General features: G+C 45.0%; 1 protein-coding gene across 1 annotated transcript; it reads left to right on the top strand.

Annotated features, from left to right (window-relative positions):
• The first annotated feature begins 179 nt into the window (after positions 1 to 179).
• MATCAP2 (microtubule associated tyrosine carboxypeptidase 2) lies at positions 180 to 24,852 on the top strand. Its single transcript, XM_090287770.1, has 7 exons — positions 180 to 339; positions 11,074 to 11,762; positions 16,990 to 17,133; positions 17,766 to 17,898; positions 18,368 to 18,673; positions 21,166 to 21,263; positions 24,626 to 24,852. Exons 1-7 carry the CDS (start codon positions 180 to 182, stop codon positions 24,785 to 24,787), a joined length of 1,692 nt encoding a protein of 563 aa, XP_090143896.1. The 3' UTR covers positions 24,788 to 24,852.
• The last annotated feature ends 229 nt before the right edge of the window (positions 24,853 to 25,081 follow it).

Consider the following 25,081-nt stretch of genomic DNA (forward strand, 5'->3'; position numbering starts at 1 on the left):
CTCCGACTGTCCTTTCCCGCTTTATTTTGTCCCAGGTTGCCAACAGCATTCTTCCCCGCGCCCTAGTCTCTGAGGCCCGGGCCGGAGGCTGGAGGCCGCCCGCCCGGCTCTCGCCCCGCGCGGCCGTGGAGCCCACCGCCCGCAGCTTCGGCCGGACGATGCTGGAGTCCATTCGCGTGATGGGTAAGTGCCGGGAAGGGCTGGGCCCTGAGCTGGCGGGCGCGGCCCCAATCTGCCCGGCCGCCTGCGACGGGTGTGCCACGGGCCGGGGTCCCGACAGCCGAGGCCGAAGGAACGGTGGATGCGGGCTCCGCGCGCGGGCGCTGGACGCGGCGCCCGGTGCCGTGCGGGGCGGAAGGTGCTCGGGGAGCCTGTACAGGGGGGGAAACGACCCCTTTTCTTTTTGATGCCTGTTATCAGTAAGCACTTGGTGGGGAATCCAGCGAAGGGACTTCTAATGCACAGATCACTGGCCCTACAGATGTGCTGTCTCACACGCGTTAAATTTTATTCCAAAACACATTGGGTATGTAGTTAGACGTTCTAATGTTTGAGGGTCTAATTTTCTAGTGTTCACAGAAATCAGAGCTAACCCAAAGAACACATCTCTTTATGTCAGTATTTATACTGCTTATTCGTATGTCTGCTTTTATCAGAACCAGTAGTAGGATGTTTTGAGTCGGTATTTTTAACAGGTCTCTTTGGTGCGTATTCTACCAAGTGCAAACAGTGGGTGTGCAGAACCCAGGTTGGAAAGTTTGCTTGTCTCCATTATTAAAAAAATAATAACTATGGATAGTAATCACTTAAAAATTATTTTACACAACATTAGAATAATTTTCGAGGCCATGTTCCAAACATTTGATTCTGATAACGTTTCTGCAAGACAGGGCTCGCGGCGGTCCAGGCTTAAGAGGAAGAATGAGAGTGAAGGAAATGCCTGATTCTAAAACTAGTGTCCAGACAAGGCCAGGATGTTTTACTTTAAGGCACTGCTCTACCTAATAGAGCATTTTTCTGTGAATTTTTAAATTGTAAAAACTAAATTCCTTTCCAAATATTTATGATCTTAATTTTATACTGTTTTATTTCATGTTCCAGGGTATACACTATGGAGCTGATTTTGTTCAGTCATAGCATAGCTGTCATTTATTTCATTGTTGACAGGAATCATAGACGACTAGTTATGGATCTAAGATCTAAGAGGCAACTTAAGTTGGCATTAGATTTTTTAAAATGTGATTTTATGTAAATGCTGTCCTCATCTTAAAATACAATGAAAATGTGGAAAGTTTCTTTGAAATACCATACCATCCTTCTGTCTTGGAGCAGGTGTCTGAGCCTTGGCACTATCAATATTGAATTAATCACTAATTCTTGGTGGTGGGGGCCTGTTCTGTCCGTTGTAGAATGTTCGGCAGCATCCCTGGCCTCTATCCACTGGATGCCAGGAGCAATAGCCTCCCTCACCCCAGCTGTGACAACCCAAAATGTCTCCAGACATTGTCAGATGTCCCCTGGAGGGCAAAATTACGCTGCCACCACCTCCACATTTGAGAGCTGCTGCTTCATAGAGTTAGATTCTGTCAAAGTCAAGGTTATTAGATAACAATTTAGAAGTAAAATCAATTGAAATAATTTCCCCAAAGCATAACAATCATCGTGGAGAGACTACAAGTATGATAGTATTAGGCAGTGAATATTCTGCCCAACCAGTCAGCAATACAGGTGGGTCTCCTGTTCTTTCTGATATGCAAAATTGGAAGTTTGAAGAGAGATACTTTACAAAATAGTAGGCACACTCCTCTTTCCTCAACTTCCTTTCCATAACTTAATGACAATATACATATCAATCTAACTCTGCATGTTAACTACCTTGAGTGAGTTTGGCAGTGAATTTCTATAGTTTACTATAAATTCAAATAGCTATTTGAGACCATTCAAGCCTCAAATTTACAACTTCTTTCAAAATAGTTGGCCAGGTCGTTTTTTCAAAACAGTTTTTCCATTTCTTTTATATAGTGCTTGACTAGATAAGATGGTAGTTCCAGCACCCTGTGCCCAGCATTTCATTGCCTTATCAGACAGTCCAATTTGGACGGCCAGAAGCTTTATGAAGAGAGTTTAGCTGCTGAGAACATGCCCACCAACCCTTCCCTCGCTATTCCCTCACTAGTCATTGATGCTGAAGATGCCCTTGTTCTTCTGGTTAGCAGAACTTAGTTATTTGCGGGGAGAGTACTGATGGACACGTGTTCCTTTTTTTGTTTGTTTGTTTTTCAGCTTTAAAATAGCTATAAATAAGAACAAACTGATTGTTGTCAATTTCAGGACTGAAGCAATTAAGTGTTTCTGAACTCACTTCCTATATAATATCTTACCTACTTTTGACTTATTAGTCATGATTTCATATAATCTAAATATAACATCCTGGTGTAACTGCTGATTGGAGAACTAAAACAAGGGAGATGTGCATGCCATGTATGCTGTTTAAAATGAAATCAAGTCAGAGAAGGTTTCTGTGCCTTTCATACATATTTTTTAAAGAAGATAGTTTATTATACTAAAGCCACAACATGTTGGTTCTAGAACGTAGAATTAATTACTTAATGTTAAATTTACCTTGGATATCTACATTTAATGGTTGTAAATATTTTTCCATTTATATTATTTCATGGAGTATTTCTGTAGGAACTGAATATAATACTGCATGTAATAATGATACTGATTGTTAGCACAGGCTGCTCACTATTGTACAAACCAGCATGGTTCTCAGCAACTTAACATATAATAACTTTTTTGTGTCTCTCACCACTACTATCATGTATGTAGTTCATCATCCCATTTTACAGATAAGAAACCACAGCACAAAGAAACTCAATAACGTGGTTAAGATCACAACTACTTTTAAATAGTCAAGGTTCAGATCAGAAGAGCTCCATTCCCAAGCCCAGGTTCTCAGCCACTAGGAAAGTCACAACTCTGTTACAATGACTGTATGCTGATTTAAGCTATGCAATTCAGCATGAAGATCTCATTTGACAGCAGTGGTACATGATCTGATAGTTTGTTCAAGTTGGTGTTTTTTAAGTTTTTATCACAGGCAAGTCTATAAATTTTGGTCTGGAAAGATCATATTTTACTATAAAATTGTTGTTTTCAAAATAGAAAACATCTAGCTCATTAAATGAGGAGCCAAGTATGGTCAGAAGCCACATAAGATTATATTAATATATAGTTTCTTACTGCCCATTTTTTTCTGATATAAGAAGTGATTTACAAGTCATCTGGAAATGATACTCCTTTGTAACAAAGGTGAATGTTTTAAAATACTGGAGATTAGGGCCTTCCAATCAGGATGGAGGTGTAGGCAGACACACTTGACCTCCTCACACATCCATAGAAAGAATTACAGCCAGATCTCAAAACTAATAACACCCAGAACCATCAGAAAATCAAGCTGCATGGAAGTCTGACAACCAAGGATTTAAAGAAGACACATTCATTCATCCAGATGGGTAGGATGGGCAGACTCTCAAAGATGAGCAGAGTGGCAGTGAGGTACAGAAAGATGGTGGCAGCAGCAGTGGTGGCAGAACAGAGGAGAGGGAGAACTTGGGAGCGAGCAATCCCAGCCCAAGGCCAGACTGCACAGCCCAGGGTTCCAGCACGGGGAAGATAGACCCCCATTACCTCCGGCTGCGAGAACCAGTGGGGGTCGCGGTGGCAGAATAAACTGCCAGATTTTCATTGTTTAAATGGACATCATGGTCTTAGAACATACACAAACCCACCTGCTCTGGGAATTACCACTGGGGCAGCAGCGGGAAGGGTACCAGTTGCACACGGGAAGCAGGTGAAGTGACGGGAAACAGGCGAGTGCTGGGCAAACCTCCAGAAGCCAGGCAGCAGCATTGTCTCTTCTCTGAGCCCTCGCCACACAGCCACAAAGTGGTCAAGTGGCTTTCCCCACCCTGGCAATTATCTAAGGCTCCACCCCACGCAATTTACAGGTGCCTTTTCTACAAAGGCCACACTACTAAGGCAGGGAGGAAAAGCAGCTCTACCTAAAACACAGAAACAAGCACAGGGAGGCTGCTAAATTGAGGAGGAAAGAAATATGGCCCAAATGAAAGAACAGAACAAAACCGCAGAAAAAGAACTAAGCAAAACAGAGATAGTTAACCTGTCAGATGCGGAGTTCAAAAGGCAGGTTATCAGGATGCTCAGAGAACTGGTGTACAGCAAAAAAATAAAGGAAGAAATGAAGGTTACTCTAAGCGAAATAAAGAATGACCCACAAGAAACCAGCAGAGAAGGGAAGGAAGCCAGGATTCAAACCAGTGATTTGGAACATAAAGAAGAGATAAACATTCAACCAGAACAAAAAGAAGCAGCAAGAATTAAAAAAACAAAACAAAAAACAAATATGAGGATAGGCTTAGGAAGCTCTGGGACATCTTGAAATGTGCCAACATCCAAATCATAGGGGTGCCAGAAGGAGAAGAGGAAGAGCAAGAAATTGAAAGTTTATGTAAGAAATAATGAAGGAAAACTTCCCAAATTTGGCAAAGGAAATAGACATACAAGTCCAGGGTGCACAAAGAGTCCTAAACAAGCTAGACCCAAAGAGGACCACACCAAGACACATCATCATTAAAATGCCAAAGGTGAAAGATAAAGAGAATCTTAAAAGCAACAAGAGAAAAGCAGAGAGTTACCTATAAAGGAGTTCCCATAAGACTATCAGTTGATTTCTCAAAAGAAACTTTGCAGGCAAGAAGGGACTGGCAAGAAGTACTCATGGGGATGAAAACCAAGGAACTACAACCAAGATTACTCTGTCCAGCAAGGCTATCATTTAGAAGGAAGCGCAGATAAAGTGCTTCCCAGGCAAGGTAAAGCTAAAGGAGCTCATCAGCATCACCAAGCCATTATTACAGGAAATGTTAAAGGGACTTATTTAGAAAAAGGAGAAGATCAAAACCATGAACAGTAAAAAGTTATCAAATTCACAACTATCAGCAAGTGAATCTAAAAATTAAATAAGTAAATAAATAGATAACCTAAGCCAACAGCCAGAACAGGAACAGAACCATAGGCACGGGGATCATTTGGAGGGTTGTCAGCTGGGAAGGGGAAGGAGGAGAATGGGGAAATGGTGCAGGGACTAAGAAGCATAACTGGTTGGTACAAAATAGACAGGGGGAAGTTAAGAATAGTATAGGAAATAGAGAAGCCAGAGAACTTATGTGCACAACCCATGGACATGAACTAAGGGGGGTAATTGCTGGAGGGAAGGGGGCTACCAGGTGGAGGGGGGCAAAAGGGGATAAACTGGGAAAACTGTAATAGTATAATCAATAAAATATACTTAATAAAAATTCTGGAGACCAAAGTCATCTTAAGGTCAGTGTTTGGCCTTACGGGAGGAATTCACTTAGGCACATAGCTCCTGTTTGCCCTGCGATAGCAGTGAGCACCTGCCATTAAAGCTTGTCTTCAGCTTCACTAGCTGTTCCATTTCTTTATGCCATCCTGGTACGAATTCTTTCTCAATCGTCTTCCTTCAAGTCTCCTGTTCTTTCTCTCCTCTCAGGTATCCTCTTCCCTTTGCTACTGCTCTGGCCATCTCTTCATAGGCAGAGCAGTGAGCAAAAACAGCACAGATGTCTGCCACAATGGACCGTATACTTTCAGGGTTGGGGAAGGCCGTCCTACCAACACATGTAGAACTGCAGCCACGGCATGTACTGTAATTACAGAACCTCCCGTAGAAGGTTTCCTGAACAAGTGATGGTTGAACTGAAGGATGAGTGGAAATTAACAGAGAGGGGAGGGAAGACCCTCCACACAAGGGAACAGAATGTGAAGAGGGGCCGTGTCAGGAGAAGGGTGAGTGTGAGGCATGGACGAGTGAAGGGAAGCGTGAGTGGACTGATTCCAGGAACATTGTGCAGGGCGAGGCCAGAGAGGCAGAGCGACCTGACCCGAGTGACCTCAGGCCCATGGTTCTCCTTTCATCCTAAACAGAATACCATGGGGAAGTGTGTTTTCTGGCATGTTCCCCGTTGTTCTGGATGGCGATTAATGCTGTTTCCTTGACCACAACCATCATTTTCTGGCATTGTAGAATACCCTGCATATTTCTAACTGTAAAAAACAACACACAATAGTTTCTGACCCAAAACCAACAGTGTCACATTATAAAGAATCATTGCCACTGATAGAGTAACACCGAGCTGCTCCTAGCTGGGACAGCGACATTTTTAGGAATCCTGAAATACAGTTGTGTTTCTCAGTTCCTGAATTATAACAGCAGTATCTTTCCATCTCTCTCTCTCTTTTTTAAACTTACAGTTGAGAAACTACAGTGGGGGCTATTGAATTTAGAGATGAAATAATTAATAGTTATCTATTATAATGCAGACAGTTGGGCAATAATGATGTTTTCAAAGATACTAATTTTTTATAAACCATTTGAAAAATCAAGGTGCAACTTACCTTGATCAAGGTACACAAGTCTTAAATGTGTAGCCTGAGGAATTCATACGTATGTAACCACCACCCAGAACAAGATGTAGGACGTTCCTAGCACTCCGCCTGGTACCTCCTCCTCGGTTACAATCCCTCACTCAAAGATAACCGCTATTCTGACTCCTAACACCATAAATTAGTTTTGCCTGTTTTTGAACTGTATGTACGTGGAATTATACAATATGTACCCTTTTTGATATGGCTTTCTTTGCTCAGTATTGTCCCTGAGATTCATCTGTATTGTTGCTTGCAACCTCGGTTTATTCCTTTTCATTACTGTGTACTGTTCTGTTATCGGAACACACCACAGTTTGGTCATCCTTTCTACTGTCGATTGAGATTATATCATTGGGGTTTTAAGTGATGATGAACTACTTGATAGAAGTGTTTATCCTATTCAGGGATTAATTTTGTTTTGACTTTTCTTTTGTTTGTAATCAAACAACCTATCGTTTTGTGCGTAAAATTATCCCAGGTTCTCAGATTTCATAAGTATTAGTGAACCACATAAAATTGCCATCTTATGGGTCAAAATCAGTTGAATGGTATTTTCCACTCGGCTTTGTTCCTGGTGATGTAACCTGCCTTGCAGCCCGGGACCTCAGGATTTCTGTGAAACCTCGCCTATTCACAGCCGTGAAGCACTAAGAGTTTCGTGAGCCGTGTCCTGCTCCCCATTCCTTCAGCTGAGGGGCAGAGGCCCGATGGGCCCCGTGATTAGGCTAACGTTACAGAGAGGTAATTGAAAGCGCTGGGGATGGCGGCCAGGAGTGCTGGCATCCTTTGCGCCTGTTCTAGATACAAACGGGGCTTTCATTGTGTTGGTGATTTCAGCACAGTCACCTTGTTGTGTGACTCTACTGAGCATCAGTTTTACTGTAATATTTCCCTTTTTTCCTCAGTGTGGGTAGTCAGGTGGGGAGGAATAATTTCTTTGATCAACAAGTCATTTTCATTCACTCCAAGGCTCTCGTGAAGCAGATTGCCGATGGCTAAAATGTCCCATTACACAGTGCCCTTTAATATGAGAAAGTACGACCTTTAGTTATCTGTTACTTTTCTGAGGGAAAATGAATTACACTTCCCCCAAAGAAGCCTGCTCATGCTTAAAAAAAGGTTTTAATTTTTCAGGAAAAAGGAGTTAGAATAGGGTGTTCTTCAAGGAAGTCTTTATTGGGCTTTTTCAACATGCTTATATAGGCTTAAAAGTCATTTTATCTTAAGCAATAGTATTTTAAATGACCAAAAAAATTTTCAGGTTCTCTAATACGTTTCGTGCAGCTCATATAAGGTTAGAGTGACCACAGTGAGGAGTTAATTTGCATCCTGCCTGCGAGAGTGTCTGCAGGGCCACCTGCCCCACTTTTGCGGACGTCACGGGGTGGCATCATCTGGCAGCGCTGGCGTGGTTCACAGAAACACCATCGACCTGCCCGGACTTGACCCCTCAGCAGGTGGAGCCTGGAAAGGCCTGAGGCCGAGCCTCTCAGGCAGATCATCAGCAAGTGAGCTGATATGCTCAGGGCACCCGCAGGGGAAGGGCTCCTGCCACCAGCTGTCTCCTCGCCAGGCCGCTCCCTCTCCTCCCCAAGGGCTTGGCAGATGGTTTCGGACTTTTTAAAGGGATCTAGACGCGATAAAATGATGAATTTAGAGGCCACCGAGGCTTTAGGACAGAAGAACTCCATGAGCTCCCCTCTGTGGGCGCAGAGCTGCCGAGGCGGGAACCGAGGAAAGCATTTTTACGTTGAACCTCCATTAAAGAAGTCCACACAACACAAGTGGAATAAACCGTGCAAGTTAGGAGTCCCTCCGACTGGTTTTATTCCTTGACTTGACCTTGTAGTTAGTACTTTCCCTCCTTTCCTTGCGGAGACCCGCTGGGAAGACCTGGTTACCTCCTCTCACCTCCCCGGCCTTCGGTCTTCCCCACGCTGTCCCCTCTTGTCCTTTAGGGAGGCGGCCGCGTTCGTGGGCAGCTGGCCCGCAGCCTGGGTCCTGGGGTCCCCGAGTCTCTGCCCGCCCGGCCCGCCCGGCCTCTCAGGGGGCCACACTTACGTCTGAGGGCCCCGAGGAGCTGGGTCCTGCCGCCTGCAGCGACAGTTCGGTTTGTTCTGCTTGCTTTGGGCTGCTCTTTCGCACGTATCCACCCTCCAACGGGACCCTGCGCAGCCCGGCTCCGACCTCTCACCTCTCAGCTTGGATACGTAGGGGGCATTGCACTTAACCCTGCAGGTTATGTTAGCTTTGGACACCGGAATTCAAATTTCACACGCTGGCCTAGAGAATGTTAGGTAGAAGGACTTCTAAGTACCTTTTAGGTACATATACAGATGATTATTCACTTGCGACCCGGTACTGTTTCTTTACCCTGTGACTTCTGGGCTTTAAAAACTTACATTTAGAACAGGGTTTTCTCTGCCTTAGCCTATTTTAGTTGCATAGTTTTGTTGTAGGAGCTGTCCTGTGCATTGAAGGATGTTTAACATCATCTCTGACCTCCACCCACAGCAGGCCGGTAGGAGCTCTTCCTAGTGGTGACACCAAAATGTCTCCAGACATTGTCCCCTGAGGGTGCAAAATTGCCTGTGGCTGAGAACCGTTGATGGAGGGTATTCCCGTTATAATTCCACTTGTGCGGTGACCCCATATGAATATAAAATGGTCCCCAGAACTACGATCCCTGTTTATCTACAATGGTTTGTGAACCGCAGAAGGCCATGCCATTCACTCAGGGTGCATTTACTGAGTGTCTAAAGAAGGGGAGTCACACGCGGTCCCGGTACCTGTCTTAGCTACATCAGTTATGCAGATGGCCGCGCCTCGCCGGGCCGCTGTGTTCCGTGCACAGCGCAGTCCTGTGCGCGCAGCCAACGTAGTAATACTCAGCGTCTGCCGGAACTGGATGAATGACCACACGTAAGAGAACGGGCACTGACCCTGTAGTCAGACACGCCTGCACTGAAGTCGCAGTTTGCTGTTTATTACTTGTTTGTCATATAACTTTGAGCTCATTACCTAACATCTCTGGCTGTTAGTGATGTAACACATCCAGTTTTGGTTGAAATCCCAGACTCAGATAACTGTGTCAGTGAATGTTGTTATGATTTATTATTGTTGTAGAAAGGATCCCTGAACTTCTAATCTTGAATGAGTGAATGACAGATGTATGTGGATAGATAGTTTTCAAAAAAATTGAAATAAACTGTCTCTTTCTTGACAAGGCAGGCACTCATCCAAGTCAGCTGGCATTGAACTTGTCTCAGTAGTGGGAGCCAAAGGTTGAGGGCTAGAGGCATAACAGCCATGAGACTTGGAAAAGAGAACTGGCTGAGAATCATAATAGGTCGCATTTGCAGAAAGGATTCAGAATAGGTTTAAGAGCAGACTTGGTCAGATTTATAGATGGGACTTTAGCTGGGGTCAAGTGCAGATAAGCAGGACTTAAGGCCAACTCAGACACTTTGTCCGTTTAGAATTGAATTGGAAAGCTCTTAAGGGCCCGCCTGAAATCGCATCCGTTTCTCTTCTCATTGCTCTCCCTTCTCTGAAGTCTAGGTTACATCTTTTGTTTTTCACATTTAAACTTCTTACCATGGTACCTTGTATTATTATTCGGATCTCCATAGAACTGCCTTGCCTTCAGAGCCAGAGTAGAAGCTGGTTGAAGGCAGGAACAATGTATTGGTACAGATGTTCTTCTGAGCCTTGTGCCTGATCAGTAGTACGCCATGTATCATTATATTTGTGGAATGAAGGAAGGCAAACCGACTCTTAAAGCAGCACATAAGCAGCAGTATATCAAGGGATTCTTATTTCTTTAAACCACGTGTGAGATTTAAAGACAAAGTTGACCTCTTTTTAATATGCTCTTTGATATACTGGTATCTGTATATCATAAGAGTAACTACAGTTTTCTTTTTCAGACATGGCAAGAAAAATACCTTGACTTTCTTTAATCTTAACCTATGGTCTAGAATTAAGAAAATCAACCAATTAATATTGAGTGACATTACTAAAACATGCTCGAACATACACAGATCATTCGTTTAATCTTGAAAGTGGTTTTTAAGATCGATAAGGCAGGGGTACCCTTCCTTTACTGATGGTCACTTGATACAAACTGTCAGATTTTAAGGTTATTGGCTTTGAAAGTGCCATGGATTTTATTCTGATGTCAGTAATACTATTGAAAACTGTATCCTTTTATGAAACCCATGTTCTTTGGTAGAGTTGAGTATTCAGATTATTTATGTGTGTTCTCTCATATCTGTGTTAAACTTCACTCATCTAAATGGTTTGAAGCTGTGGATTTTTGTAGGTAATTTAGCATATAAACACCCAAATGGAAGTGACAGTGTTTAGCATGACCAAGTTTACTGATATATCCTTTTCATCCTTAAAATGTCTTTTCTAAAGATAGTTGCAAAATTATAAAGTTTACAGAACCTTCAGAATACTTTTCACATGATAAGCAATTGACTTCATCTGGTATCTTTGTTATGTCTTTTGTTTTGATTTTGTTTATTAACACAGAAAAACTTCACTGGCGTGAGCAGGAACTGGCTAAGAAGTCTGTTCTAAATGCAGAGAAGTCATTGGTTATTGACAGCAAAAGAAGTGGCTCACGTTTCCGTCCTGGCATACTGAAGGACACTTTCACCACCGGAACCAGTAGTTACAATGTCCTCCTACAAAGCAGAGAGGAGAACAAGCATCATTCACAAAAGCAGTCTTCCTCCGCCTACTCCAAAAGATGTAGAAAACCCAGCAAATCCCCCAGCTCTTCTCGGAGCAAAGCTCTCCGCAAGCTGAGGACCCCAGTGCCCGGGACGAGCAGTGGTACTTGGTCCTGCCTAGAACGGCGGCCTGCGGCTTTTGTCACTAGTGCCGTGTCTGGTCCTGTGAAGTTCACGCATGATATCTCTGTTACAGGGAACAGCATAGCCCTGCCACCTAAGCCCAAGGTCAAGCGATGCCAGTTCCCTGCCCTTCCAAAGCCAAAGCCGCAGCCACAGCTGTCTAGAAGTTTTGAAAAAGGAGATGACTTTTCTGGAAAGAAGTTTTGTATACTGACTGCTATAAAGCCCACCAATCTGGAGAAGGAGAAACTGAGATTCTTCAAATCTGACTATACCTACAATCCTCGGTTTGAATATGCTAACCCTTCTCTGCCAGGTGTGTTAGCCAAGCACAGCAACGTATCTGACCGATTTCTTAAGCAGGTAAAATGCTCCTTCCATAGTGGTATTTCATGTGTATGTCGCTAAAACAATTATTTGCAATCTTATGAAAAGAAAAAAAGTACTCTAAAAATATTCTGATGGTTTACATGTTATAGTTACCTTCCACTCAGGACATGTATACGTGTGACGCGGAAGTTCCAGGTAAGTGGCATAGCCTTTAGGTAAACTGCTTTGCTTAGTCAAACTCTAATAAGAATCTGTGGTATAGACTTTGTGGCAGGAAGACACCTTATTAGGGCAACAGCTTCAGAGTCTGGTTGCAGCGTTTCCTTTGGGAGTTGCGGATGGTGGCCTGTGCTGTTTGCCTCTGAGTGCCTCCGACGGCGCGTGCGGTCTCTTGTCCTCCTTGCATTGCACTCCCAGTTGCCCCCCGGCCGCCATGGGCCTTTGGGGGACTTAGGCTTGACACTTGCCCAGGAACATTTAGTGCTTTACTAACATAGCTTGTCATCGTCGAGTAAATATTCAGGCACTCATTTAAGGAAGAAAATAATGAGAATTTAAAGGTTATCTTCAAGTTTAGCAAATCGTAGTGAATGATCTGAGCTACACTTTCCAGGTCGCTCAGTGCAGACATGTAGCACGTGGTTTTCTGCAACAAACTTTAAAATCTACTCAATGGTTTGAGGAGACATCGGCTGTCCAGGGCCAGGTGGCAGCAGACTCTTGCTGGTGCTCCTGAGCAGGAAACGGGCAGCCAGCACGCATTCTGCCCGACTTCCCGGTGGCTGACCGTCCCCAGGCAACCCAGGCACCAGATCTGTACGGCCTCAGGCCCAGCACCCTGGTGGGCGAGACTGGAAGTGAGAGGTGGGAGGGGTCTTCAGGTTGGACGCTTGAAGACGAGAGTGTTCTCCCTGCTCAGGCACCTGCCCCCACCCTTCAGTTACAGCTCCCGTCGCAGCTCATGGTTCCGTGTTCGTTAGTGCCGTAGGAGGAGTGGACTCCTTATCTGTAAACTTAGGAAGTATTTGAAAAAATCAAATATGGGGCTCCCCAGAAAGGTTTTGCACAGTATTACAGGTGGCTTATTTCTCTCCTCGTGCCCCTCTGACCTGCCAGGGGACAAAGCAGAAACACTGCTGTCGTTACACTCCGACGAGACGCACCTGCTCTCTGTCACCTGTCTGTTTCACGGGGAGCACGCATAATCCAGAGCTGACAGAGGGTAAAACAAAATTACTTACGTATCTTCAAATGAAACAAGATAATTGAAAATAGCTTTCAAAACTTCCTCCCACAATGAAGTGTAGTATGTCCATTGTTACCCTATTCCTAAGACTATATTTTTCAAAATAATTGTTATTTGTAGATATACTTAGTTTTTGATTGCCCATGTTAATGGGAGGAAACATTGATGTGGATCAGCTCAGGTTATTCCCTGCTCTCTCTCCAGAACAGGTGCCCCCGGGCACGTCAGCAGTAAGGGACTCACTGGTGTCAGAAGTAAGTCATAAATGCAATGAGAGAAGTAAACACAGCAGTAGGAAAAAGCGACCAACGGGGACATGAAAAGGAGATTGTAGAGGGAAGGGCCGTTCAAAATCAAGCATCTAAGTGAAAATAGACCCCCGAACTGATTTACAAGGAAGGAAGCTTTTCGAACCTTTGATTTGTTTCCAGACATTGTGCGTCTTAACATCTGGGGGCAAAGACCCAGCTGGGGAAGAGTGGGGGCTCAGTGTTGGGGAGCGTCAGTGTGGGTGAAGACAGATGTACGGACCGGCAGTTCTTAGAGGAAACGTGAGGGTGTGGTGGCAAAAAGTTCGATATCTCAAAAACAAGAAAGTATTATAAAATATAAAAATGTCATAAGTGTAGGCGAGACAGACATATTGTCTTAATAATAAGGAAACTTGGAGAGTGACATGTCCTTGGTTTCTTATAAAAAGACATGTCCACGAGCAAACCAGCGCAGTTGCAGGCGGGTGAGGAGAGCAAGTGGCACGGAACAGCTCGTTTTGTAAGGGCCTGTGGTGTCTCCACAAAGCCTCTCCTGTCACAGCCAGGTTCTTTGAGGGTCAGGATGTGACCTGATGTTCATATAGTCTGCATCACTCAACTGGAATACAACAGTTCTGCTCATGTAGTTATAGTGTCCTGAAACTTGATTACTGCAAGTTAATGGAAGTTCATGGTCCTTGGTAGGGCTACCGTAAAATCTCAGGGGCCTTTAAACCAGGGAAAAGGAGGGGGCTCTGACCTTGGCAGCAGCCTTTCTCCTGCACGGAAACAGCAGAACAAGCGTCTGTGGCACAGCGGTGCCTTTCCGTTTGCAGCGTTCGGGTATCCAGAGTAAGAACCCAGATGGACCAACTTCATTCTGTGAGGAAATACTGATGTTCGTTAGCCAGCTACATGGTTAGGGTATCTGAAGGGTCACAAACTCAGATGCCCATGGGGACCTGGGCAGGAGCTGGCTGGGCACAGAAGCAAACCGAACACCAGACAGCAGGTAATTTGAGCTTCCACTTGGGTTTGTCTTCATGATTTTCAAGAGAAGAGTAGGTCCCTGAATTTCACATGAAGTCTTCCAAGTGGTAAATGTTGACAGCTAATTCAATTAAACAAACAAAGGCTGTTGAGACCAAAGAAAACCTGTCTGTGGGCCACCTTCAAGCCTTGGGTTGTCACTTTGCCACCTCTGCTTCCTCAGATCTGTTCAACATTAATTCTGCTCTGTTGGGACCAATGTTTAGCGTAACATAAGGACTTTGAAATATGGTCCTTGGAAAAAAGTGTCCTGCTTGTAGAGTTTATAGCATAAGTGGTATAGGTAACTCATTGTATTAAAATAGATGCATAATAAATACATAAAATTATGTTGTATTCTAAAGCAAGACATGTTTATTTTTCGTTGTTGGTAGAAACAACTGAATTGGAAGTCAGATGCCTTCACCGATAGCCAGATGCCTTGACAGGAACTTTCTTTAAGGCTTTCAGTTGTACTTGCATTGCTGGTACTTTATTGTGATAGACTTCACATTGTCCAAACACTAAAGAGCAGGACAACCCTGGCTGGTGTGGCTCAGTGGACCGAATGCCAGGCTGAGAACCGAAAGGTCGCTGGTTCAATTCCCGGTCAGGACAGGTGCCTGGGTTGCAGGCCAGGTCCCCAGCTGGGGGCCTGCGAGAAGCAACCAATCAATACTTCTCTCTCACATCACTGTTTCTCCCCATCTCTTTCTCCCTCCCTTCCCCTCTCTCTAAAAATCAATAAATAAAACCTTTTAAGAAAAGAGCAGGACAAAGCAAGCCATCTTTAAACTATACCTCTCCCTAGGTGACACAGTTTTCTGCTTAGCGAATCAAACCTTTCACAGATACCCTAAAGATATGATTATTCAAACAATTATTTTGAGTTTAGTACATCCCCAAGTAGTTTTGTGTATTAGATTGGAGCAGTGGGGTCATTCCTTAACCTGACTAGCAGGGAGGGTGTCCTACAGCCAGAGACGGACACACCCCATCAGGTGGCTGCTGTCCTTGGAGGAGACAGGGCCCTGATGACCCCCTGAAAGGGCCCTTTGTCCACGTTCCCATTTCAGATAACTTTGCTTAATCCAGGATTCTCCAAATACATCTGCCTGAGGAACCCTTTAAAAAATGATGTCTTGTCAGCCACTTTCCCTAAGAAACACTTTGGAAAACACTGGCCTAAAGAACAGGGCTGTGTGGCCCCCTGGGGGCAGGGAGTCTTGGATGGTGGAGTTTATTGTACAGGGGAGGGGTGCGATTGGGGGGCGGCCACACCGATGACCTTGAACTCTGAGATTCGAACCCAGCACTGAGTCCTGTTAGAGCTCAAAACCGCACCCAGCGACATGGGAAACAGACCGTGAAATGGATTCAGAGTCTCTCTCTCACCTCCCACCCCTTCTTCTCTGTCTCTCTATGTGATTTTGTCCTCACAAGCACCCCGTGAGGCAAGTAGGGCAGAGATTTCCATCTCCATTTTGCCAGCACAGAGACTGAACCTGAGAAAGGGAAGTGGCAGACCTGAGGTCCCACAGGCAGTCCGTGGCCGGGCACTGGCGTGAACCCAGGTCTCCCGACTTCCAGTCTCTGCACAGCTCCACCCGCCTCCTGTCCTTGCGGTGTCCCTGCTGCGCACAGTCCGCCACTGAGCGGGAGCCGCAGTTGAGGATGGAGATAGTTTTTCAGCACGTGGCTGTCCAAGTGGCTCGTGAGGGATGGTCAGATTTCCGAAGTGCTGGGCAGTAACCGAACCTGCAAGGAGACCGAAAGCAGACCTTTCAACAGAGTGCCGAGGTTTTCCGGGGAGCTTGTTTTACCCAAGGCAGCGCTGAACGCTTCATGCAGAGATGTTTTGTTTTCTGGGTTAGTGGTTTAAATGTTACATGGAGCTATTTGATGACTGCTCCTTTGTAGATGATAGCCTTATTAAGACAAAATTCATGTCCCGTGCAGTTCACCCATCCAAAGCGAACCATCGGTGATTTTCAGAGTGTTTAGAATTATACAGCCACCACCACCATCAAATCCTAGGATACTTTACCACCCCCAAAAGAAACCCTGTACCCACTGGCAATGACTCCGCATGTCCCACCGTGCTCCCAGCCCGAGGCCACCACCAATCTCTCTCTCTCTCTCTCTGTGGATTTGCCTCTTGTGGTTATTTCAGATAAATGGAGTCATACAGTGTGTGGCCCTTTGTAACAAGCTCCTCTTAGCATAATGTTTTCTAGATTCATTTATGTTGTAGCACGTATCGGTGCTTTTTGTTGTTGAATAATATTCCACGTATGTATATATTACTTTTTATTTATTTGTTCACCAGTTGGTAGAGACTTGGGTCGCTGCTTCTTCTTTGGCTCTTATGAATAATGCTGCTGTGAACACGTGTGTATACATTTTTGCGGGGACGTATGTTTTCAGTCATCTTGGGTGGACACCTGGTAGTGGGTCACGTGCAGTTGGTCACATGGCAGTAGATCGTAGTGAGTCACCTGTGTTCAAAAGAAGAAAACCCAGAAAGTCGTATTTGTAACTGCGCAGGTGTTTATAGAGATTTGTGAAAATGAGTGAGAGCTGTTTAGATGAGAATGATGCCATGCCCTGGTTACATTTTCATTTAGAAATCAATAGTCACAGAAACAGCATGATAAATAAGACTTTCACTGGCTTAGCGCTCAGCTGGGAGTAATAGGAGACTGTTCACTTCTACGACCTCTGTGTCCTACAGGCCATCAATATCATGGAACTGACCCTACAGAAATACGGAAGTTACGAAAACTTTGAGCAGGCCGCGGGCGGCAGCCTGCTGTCGAAACAGCGGATCTGGAGCCACATCAGGAAGTACATGACGAAGGAAGGCTGCCTGGGGGAGGTGAGAACCCCGAGTGGGAGGGCGGAAGGCTGACCGGGGGCCTTCTAACCCTCCGTGCGCCGCGTGCTGCTGGCGGCGGGGTGTCTCTCCAGCCCGACGTAGCTCCCTCAGTTCGTCACCCAGATTTCCGGCTACGTACATAGTAGGTCTCATTTTCTGTTGCCCTGAATTGCGTTTAGCTTCTTTTTTTACTACCATTTCTGTGTAGCTTGTGGGAAATTGTTAATGAGGGGATTGTTCCAGTGGCCCCTCTTCTTGGCAGCCGCTGTCTGGCGTTTGGCCTTGTAGTGCGCATGGGCCCAGCAGGGGGCAGGCCTCCGCTCTGCCCCTCTGTGTGTCACTGTGGTCACTTTGGCCGGGGACAGACAGAGCACAGCGCAGGCAGTTCATCCTCTGTCTTCTCCGCAGAGCCGTCTGCTTTCCTGTCATTCCAGTCAAGGTCTGAGAGCCCCCACCGGGTCAGCCCCGGAGGGTCAAAGTGACTGGCCCTGCACTTCTTCATCTTGGTTTCGGGGAGACATGGGGTGGTATAAACAGAAGAGAAAGGTGTTCATTTATGGGGCCGTTGATTTCCCTTCCTCTACACTTTGTACGTATATATGTGTGCGTGTGTGTTTCCTATTGCTCCTTAGATTGTTGTTCACCTCACCGAGGACCTCCTGTCCCGAGCTTCCATGACAGTGGTCAACGGCTGTCCGACGCTGACCATCAATGTCTGCACTGCCCGCGAGCACTGGCTGGAGGGGATGCTGAGGCATGAAATAGGTGGGGCAGCCCTTCTCTGCTGGTCACTCGCAATATCAGAAGTCAGCTTCACCGAAATGTGCTTTTGCAATGGGTTTTCCTAGCCGTGTTGGCAAAAAGGAACGAGGTTGTTAAGTTTCACTTAAACTAAAGCTACAACGAGTCATGTCTCATTTCAAGTGAGATTTTTAGGGCACTGTGTAGCTGCATTAAGCTTAAAAACTCATTTAACCCCTGGGGATTTCAGTCCATTTCCCTTAAACTGAAGGAATTGAATTACATGGTCTCTGAGAGTCTTTTCAAATATCAGCCATGATTCTTCCCTTTAAAAAACTCAACTGCTATAACAGTCATACCTCCACCAGGACATGTGAGTTCTCAGAAGGCAGTGCGCTCCTTCAAACCAGAAGGCTTGGGTTTAGAACTGCGGCTAGAATCTGTTTGGGGAAAGAAAGCGGGAACGGTTTTCACGTGCTTCCCCTCTCGACAGGCACTCATTACTTCCGAGGTACGAACAACCTCCAGCAGCCGTGGAGCAGCTGGACCGGCCGGAAGAGGCACGAGCTGAAGCCCAACAACCCCACGGAGGAGGGACTGGCCAGCATCCACAGCGTCCTGTTCAGAAAAGACCCCTTTCTGTGGCGGGCGGCCCTCCTCTACTACACCGTGTACCAGGCCAGCCACATGTCCTTCTGCGAACTCTTCGAAGACATCGGCCAGTTCGTCAGGGACCCCAACACGAGGTGGGACTACTGTGTGCGAGCCAAGAGGGGCTGGACCGACACGTCCCAGCCAGGTGGGTCTCCCTGGACTGCAGGCTTCCTCACTGTCGGGGAGGCAGTGTATTGAGTTTGGTTACATCCTAATTCTCCCAGCAGAGAATTCTGTCAGCCTATGAAAAACAAAACCTTTGATACTTAAGGTCAGTGCTCGTTTTCCCAAACCACATGTCGTTAGCGTTATTTTTTTCCATCTCATATTGAAAATTTGCAAACCAACGGAAATACAGAAGTAAAGATAGAATGAACACTCACAGACCTTTCTTGCTAACATTTTGCCATTTTTGTCTCTCTCTGACTTTAAAAACAGCTTTACTGAGATAGAATCCACATGCCGTACAGGTCAGTGGTCTTTAGAATATCCATAGAGTGGTGTGGCCATCACTACTTTCTAATTCCAGAATGTTCTCATCACCCCACAAAGAAATTTGTACCCCATGGTAGTAATTCTCCATTCCCTCTCCCCAGCTCTAAGTAACTGTTAATCTGCTTTTATTATAGGTTTGGCTATTTGGGACATTTCCTATACATGGAATCAGATAATGTCACTCTGTGTGACTGGCTTCTTTGTCACTCAGCGTAGTAATGTAAAGGTTCATCCGCGTTGCAGCGTGCCTCGGTATTTCAGTACTTCTTATTGCTGAGTAATATTCACTTGCGTGGGTTTGACAATTTTATTTATCCATTCACCAGCTTATGGAAGTTGGGGTTGTTCCTACTTTTTGCTGTTACGCATAACACTGCTATGAACATTTGTGTACAGGTGGATGTTTGTAGTTCTCTGGGGTAAATACCTAGAAGTGGAATTGCTGGGTCAAACGGAGGGGCCAGGCTGATCTTCCAAAGTGGCTGCCCCCTTTCACCTCCCCCGGCAGGGAAGAAGCGTCCAGCTTCTCCGCGTCCTCCCCAGCTCTTGTTTCCTTTCCGCTTTTATAGTCATCCTCCTGTAAAGACAAATAAAGCCCAGCGTCTCCTAATGTGCTTACTGGCCGTGTGTATAGCACTTTTGGCTCACTGCTCAGATCTTTTCTGAGCATCTTCCTGCCTTTTTGGTTTTCATGACAGTGACTTGTTTTTCAAAAGCCCAGGCCACTGTTGTTACAGAATGCCCACAACCTGGATGCGTTTGACTGTTTCCTTGTGAGCAGGTTCAGGGTCACTGTTTAAACAAGAATGTTCCAAATGGGTTGTTGGATCATATCAGGAGCTGCCACCTGCTGGCACGTTGTCTCCCTGTCACTGGTGTTAACTCTGATGCTCGCTGAATGCGGGGCTTGTGAGTTCTTTGTAAACGTTTATCTTCCATTTTGCCTTTTTAATTATTAAATGATATGTGAAAATATCCTGTTTTCCAGCAGTCTCAGCTAACGGTGTTTGCATCCATCAGAGGTCCTTGCCTGAATCTATTAATTTCACTTGGGATCTCTGTCCCCTTGTTACTATTATTTTTCTAAAGAAAACAGAGGCAAGGAGCACAGTCACAGCGCGTGTGGCCGTCACAAGCAGTCTGGCTCCGAGTCTGCATGCTCCTCTGACAGAGTGTTAAGGTCGTCAGCAGCTTTAAGGCTTCAGATGCCCCCAAGGGTTTTGATATTTTTTACACAGTAAGAAGTAGATGATAAGGCAGCACAAAGTGCCTTTGGAAAAAGCATAGGAATCAGGGAATGTTCATTTCAAAGTCATTTTGACTTTAAGATTAATTCGGTGTGTCAACAGATTCTCTTCTAGAAGTATTTAAAACTATTCATTTGGAGTCTGGGCCAGTTGTGATGCTGGTGCAGCCCACACCCACACGTCATACATGTGCGGGCGTTGTCTGAGAGCGTGGTGCCAGCAGCCGGGGCCAGGCAAGCCAGGAAGCAGGTGTGCAAGGCCGCTCCTGGCTGTCTCAGGTCAGGTGTGTCTGCCCGTCTCGCCCCCTTTTAGACCCGCCTGCCTGGACTTGAGTCCTTGTACCTCGTTGCACGTGGCTTCCACACCGCCCTTGACCCCTCGGGGCACATCACTGTGACACTAGTCCCTTTTTTCCTTCACACACTTAAAAAAAACTTTCGATTGCTGAACATGTCAAATGTATACAAAAGAAGAGGGATGAATGTGCTGAACCCTCACAAATGTTGCCCAGTCTTAGCAATGATCAAGACAGTTCATCCGTTCTTCCAGGCTCTGGTCCCTGTGGTATTGCAAAGCCAAGTCCAGACAGCTGTCCTCTTATCCACAAATGCCTTTCGGTTCACAGGTCCACGCTCACCCTGCTGAGCCGCACTGGTCAGGGCAGGAATTCCTAAAAGGAAGCTACTGGTCTGCATATTATCCTGGTACTTCCAAAGACCTTACATTTTCTGTTATGAAGATATAATGATTTTTAAAAAATGAACATGGCAAATGAGAACTTTTTTCTTTTTTAATACAGGGCTGACTCCTAGAGTAGTAAAGGGAACAGGTTGGTATCTAGTTACTTGGCAGTTTCTTCAAACGCCCGAGAGTAAACACTGTGTCGTCCCCCCAGGGTGCTTCAGTAAAGACCAGGTGTACCTGGACGGCATCCTGCGGCTCCTCCGGCATCGGCACAGCATCGACTTTCGCCTGCTGACCGCCCTGGGAAAGGTGAGTCCCGCCCGCCCGCGGCGTCTGCCCCGGCCCTGCCGTCCGCTGTGGTCGGGTCGGAGGGAGTGTCCTCCACGTGCTGACGGGAGGGCGGAAGGGAGGTTCTGCCGGGGAAACGGATGAAACTGCAGGCTGTCTTTGTGGACGATAGGACGTGAAGAAGGGAGCAGGACATTTGGGAGTATATCATGTAGTTGTCGTCTTACATACGCCTTTTTCTCTCTAACGCTGTTAAAGTGCTGTATAGATATAACTCTGCCCCTTAATCCATCAGCATGCACCTGCCGTGCTGACATGACCACGTGGTTTTCTCTCTCTTTTTTTTCCAGTTCTACTTACTTTATTTTTAAATTACATTTATTGGGTGACATTGGTTAATGTTATATAAATTTCAGGTGTACAACTTTATAATAAAACATCTGTATATTCCATTGGGTGCCCACCAGCCAAAGCCTAGTCTCCTTCTGTGACCATCTATTCGACCCCCTTTACCTTCTTAGCTCTCCGTCAACGCCCTTCCCCTCTGGTAACCACCATACTGTTGTCGGTGTCGATGAGTTTGTTCCATGTGCTCATCTGTCTCCCACCTGTGAGTGACACCGTACGGTTCCGGTCCTTCTCCCTCTGACTTATTTCCCTCAGCAGGATGCTCCCAGGACCCCTCCATGTTGTTGCAATAGCAATATTTCATCTTTTTCTGTGGCTGAGTAGCTCCCGTTTCATATATGCTCTTTATCCCGTCATCCCTCACCGCAAACTTAGGCTGTTTCCATGTCTTGGCTATTGTGAATAATACTGCAGTGAACATAGAGGTACATATGTTTTTATAAGTGTTCTCCAGTTTTTCAGGTAGATACTCAAAGAGGGATTGCTGGGTCACATGGTGGTTCTGGTCTTCATTTTCGGAAGCACTTGAACGCTGTTTCCCCCAGTGGCTGCCCCGGTCTGCATTCCCACAGCAGCGCGCGAGGGCTCCCTTTTCTCCGCACCCTCGCCAGCACGTCTTACTTCTCGTCTTGTTGGTAATGGCCGTTCTGTCAGGTGAGGTGGTGCCTCACTGTGGCTTTGATTTGCACTCCCCGTATAGCTAGTGAAGCTCAGCATCTTTTCATACACCTGTTGGCCGTCTGCATGTCTTCTTTGGGGGAATGTCTGTCTGGTTCCTCCTTTGTAATCAGATTGCTCTTTTGTTGTTGGATTTTATGAGTTCTTTGTATATTTTGGTTATTAGCTCCCTATTGGAGGCATTGTTTGCAAATACCTTCTCCCATTTGGTCCGTTGCCTTTTCGTCTTGTTGATGGTTTGTTTTGCTGTGCAGAAGCCTTTTAGTTTGATGAGGTCCCATTCACTTATTTTTGCCTTTACTTCCCTTGCCTTTGGAGTGAATTCACAAAAATCCCTCTGAGACCGAGGTCCATAAGTTTAGTGCCTGTGTTTTCTTTTATGTATTTTATTGTCTCAGGTTTTCTAATCAAGTGTTTAATCTCTTTGAATCTAAACAGCCCCCCTTGCCATAGTCTTTTTGTTTTTCATGACATTTTTAAGAATCCAGGACAGTTTTCTTGAAAATTCCTACACTATGGATATCAGATTGTTTCCTTGTAATTAGATTCAGGTTAAACATTTTGCCAAGAATATGACATAAGTGAGTTGTGTATTTCCCATTGCATCCCATTAGAAAGCAGACAATGTCATTTTGTGTCATTATTGGTGATGCTGAGTTTGATCATCTGGGTAACTGAGTTAGTGCTGCCAGATCTCTCCATTGTAAAGGTGCTTCTCCCCTGATGGAATTAATAAGTAATCTGTGGGGTGATGCCTATGGATGTTTCTTAACCTTTCAAGGAATGGTTTTAATATGCACTGATGGTCTAAAATCAGTTCCTACACTGGTGGTAGCAAAATAGAGGTCTTTGAATTCGGTTACAGTTCACTCCCCTGTTGTGTAGCATCATTATGTACTTACTCTTTTGTTCAACTCTTCCAGTGGCTTCCCCCGTGTTTTAGAAAGTCTCCATATTTTCCAAACTATAAAATGTCCTGAGCTCATCTTATACTTCTCCTACCCAAATCTGAGCTTAGACAATTCTCCCAGGAAGCCTTGACCCCTTTCCGTGGGAAATGGTGCGTGAAGATGAGATGTGAGCAGTAGGAGTGCCCGTTGTTACTGGGCGCTGACGCTGCTAGACCTGCTTCGTGGGCAGATTGTGTGTGTTCTCAGTTACCAGGGCATCTGAATCCAGATCAACAGGGTTCTTTCACACCTTCATCCCACTGCTTCTCTGCCCGTGAGGATATTGCTCTAGCGGCTCAGTCTGTCCCGTAATGAACTAAGAATGGTTTAAGAATTATTAAATCCTGCCACCATCAACAACAATCCTATTCTCATTATATTTAGTGGTGTGAATACTCTTAATAAAATAAATACTTTTTAAAAAGATTTAGTTAATTTATTTTTTGTGAGAGGGGAAGGGAGGGAGAAAGGGGGAGGAACATCAATGTGTGGTTGCCTCTTGTGCACCCCCAACTGGGGACCTGGTCCACAACCCAGGCATGTGCTCTGACTGGGAATCGAACCAGTGACCATTTGGTTCACAGGCTGGCACTCAATCCACTGAGCCACACCAGCCAGGGCAAAATAAATCATTTTAATAATAATACCTAAAACACTTAATTAAATACAGATATAATATGAACATGATTTCTTTATTTAGTTTTTCTACTGAACCAGAAAGAATTATCAGAAAACAATAGTATTTAAAGTTAGCTATATTTTAGAATTTAAAGTTGCAAAGATAATTTATAGAACTTAAAAAGTTTCACCCCTAAACGTAATATAAATACTTGTCAAAGTTGTGTTCTTACACAAGCAAGTGAAAGACATAAGAGGTTTTTTAAAAACCTACAAAGATTCAAAATAAAAGCAAGAGAACTGAACACAAAACAAATTATATTTTTCAAATTAAACAGAAATAGGAATCCAATATATAATTGGACCTATTTTTTTAATTTATTAATATGGTATTTATATTTGAGCTATTTTCTTGATTCTTTGATTTAGTCAGGAGATTTGATTAGGTTTAGAGTCTTTGACACGTATATTAAGTTTAGTTGTATAATTTTTAGACAAACTTTTGATCGTTTTTTAAACATGGTCATAGTATGAGGGGGCAGATAAGTACATTCTTATTTAACACAGTAAAGAAAAAGAAGTCACTTATTTTTGTTATTTTTCAGGTGTTAAAGTAATTTGAAAAACAGTCCACATATTTAAAAGTTTACTTAATACCCAGGGAAGAAATTGCTCTTCAAAATGCAACTGGTAGTTACATTTAGAACTGAACCAACTTCCTTTCCTCAGGTCTCCTATGAAGATGTGGATCGCCTAAAAGAATTGGCAGTTACCAAAAACGTGAGGATCCCTCACTTCCTGAAGGACCGGGACCGGTACATGGAGCACTTAGAGAAGATCATGGAAGTGAACGAACTCACCGACTGGGAGCTGAGAGAGCTTATATGCTAACGCGCGTCCTTGTAGACACAGATAACTGTGCTCCGTGGGTGTTCCCCCTTAGGGCCCCAGAGCACCCGCCTATTTATAAAGCCAGAGTTATTGTTCATGTGAGTCTTCTGGAGGCTGACGGTGGGATTCCGCGGAGTTTTTAGGTGAAGTACAAACCTTAAACCGTTCCTCAAAAACATTCCTACAGCCTGCGAGGGAAGGTTGCCTGTTTCCATCTGGCTCACCGGAGTTGGATGGAAACACTCCCGATGAGTGTCTGAAAAGCCTTGGCCAAACCGAGTGAAGAGCTTGTGC

Source organism: Furipterus horrens, unplaced genomic scaffold (assembly GCF_987537825.1).
Source record: "Furipterus horrens unplaced genomic scaffold, mFurHor1.1.pri manual_scaffold_9, whole genome shotgun sequence".
Taxonomy (NCBI): Eukaryota; Metazoa; Chordata; class Mammalia; order Chiroptera; family Furipteridae; genus Furipterus; species Furipterus horrens.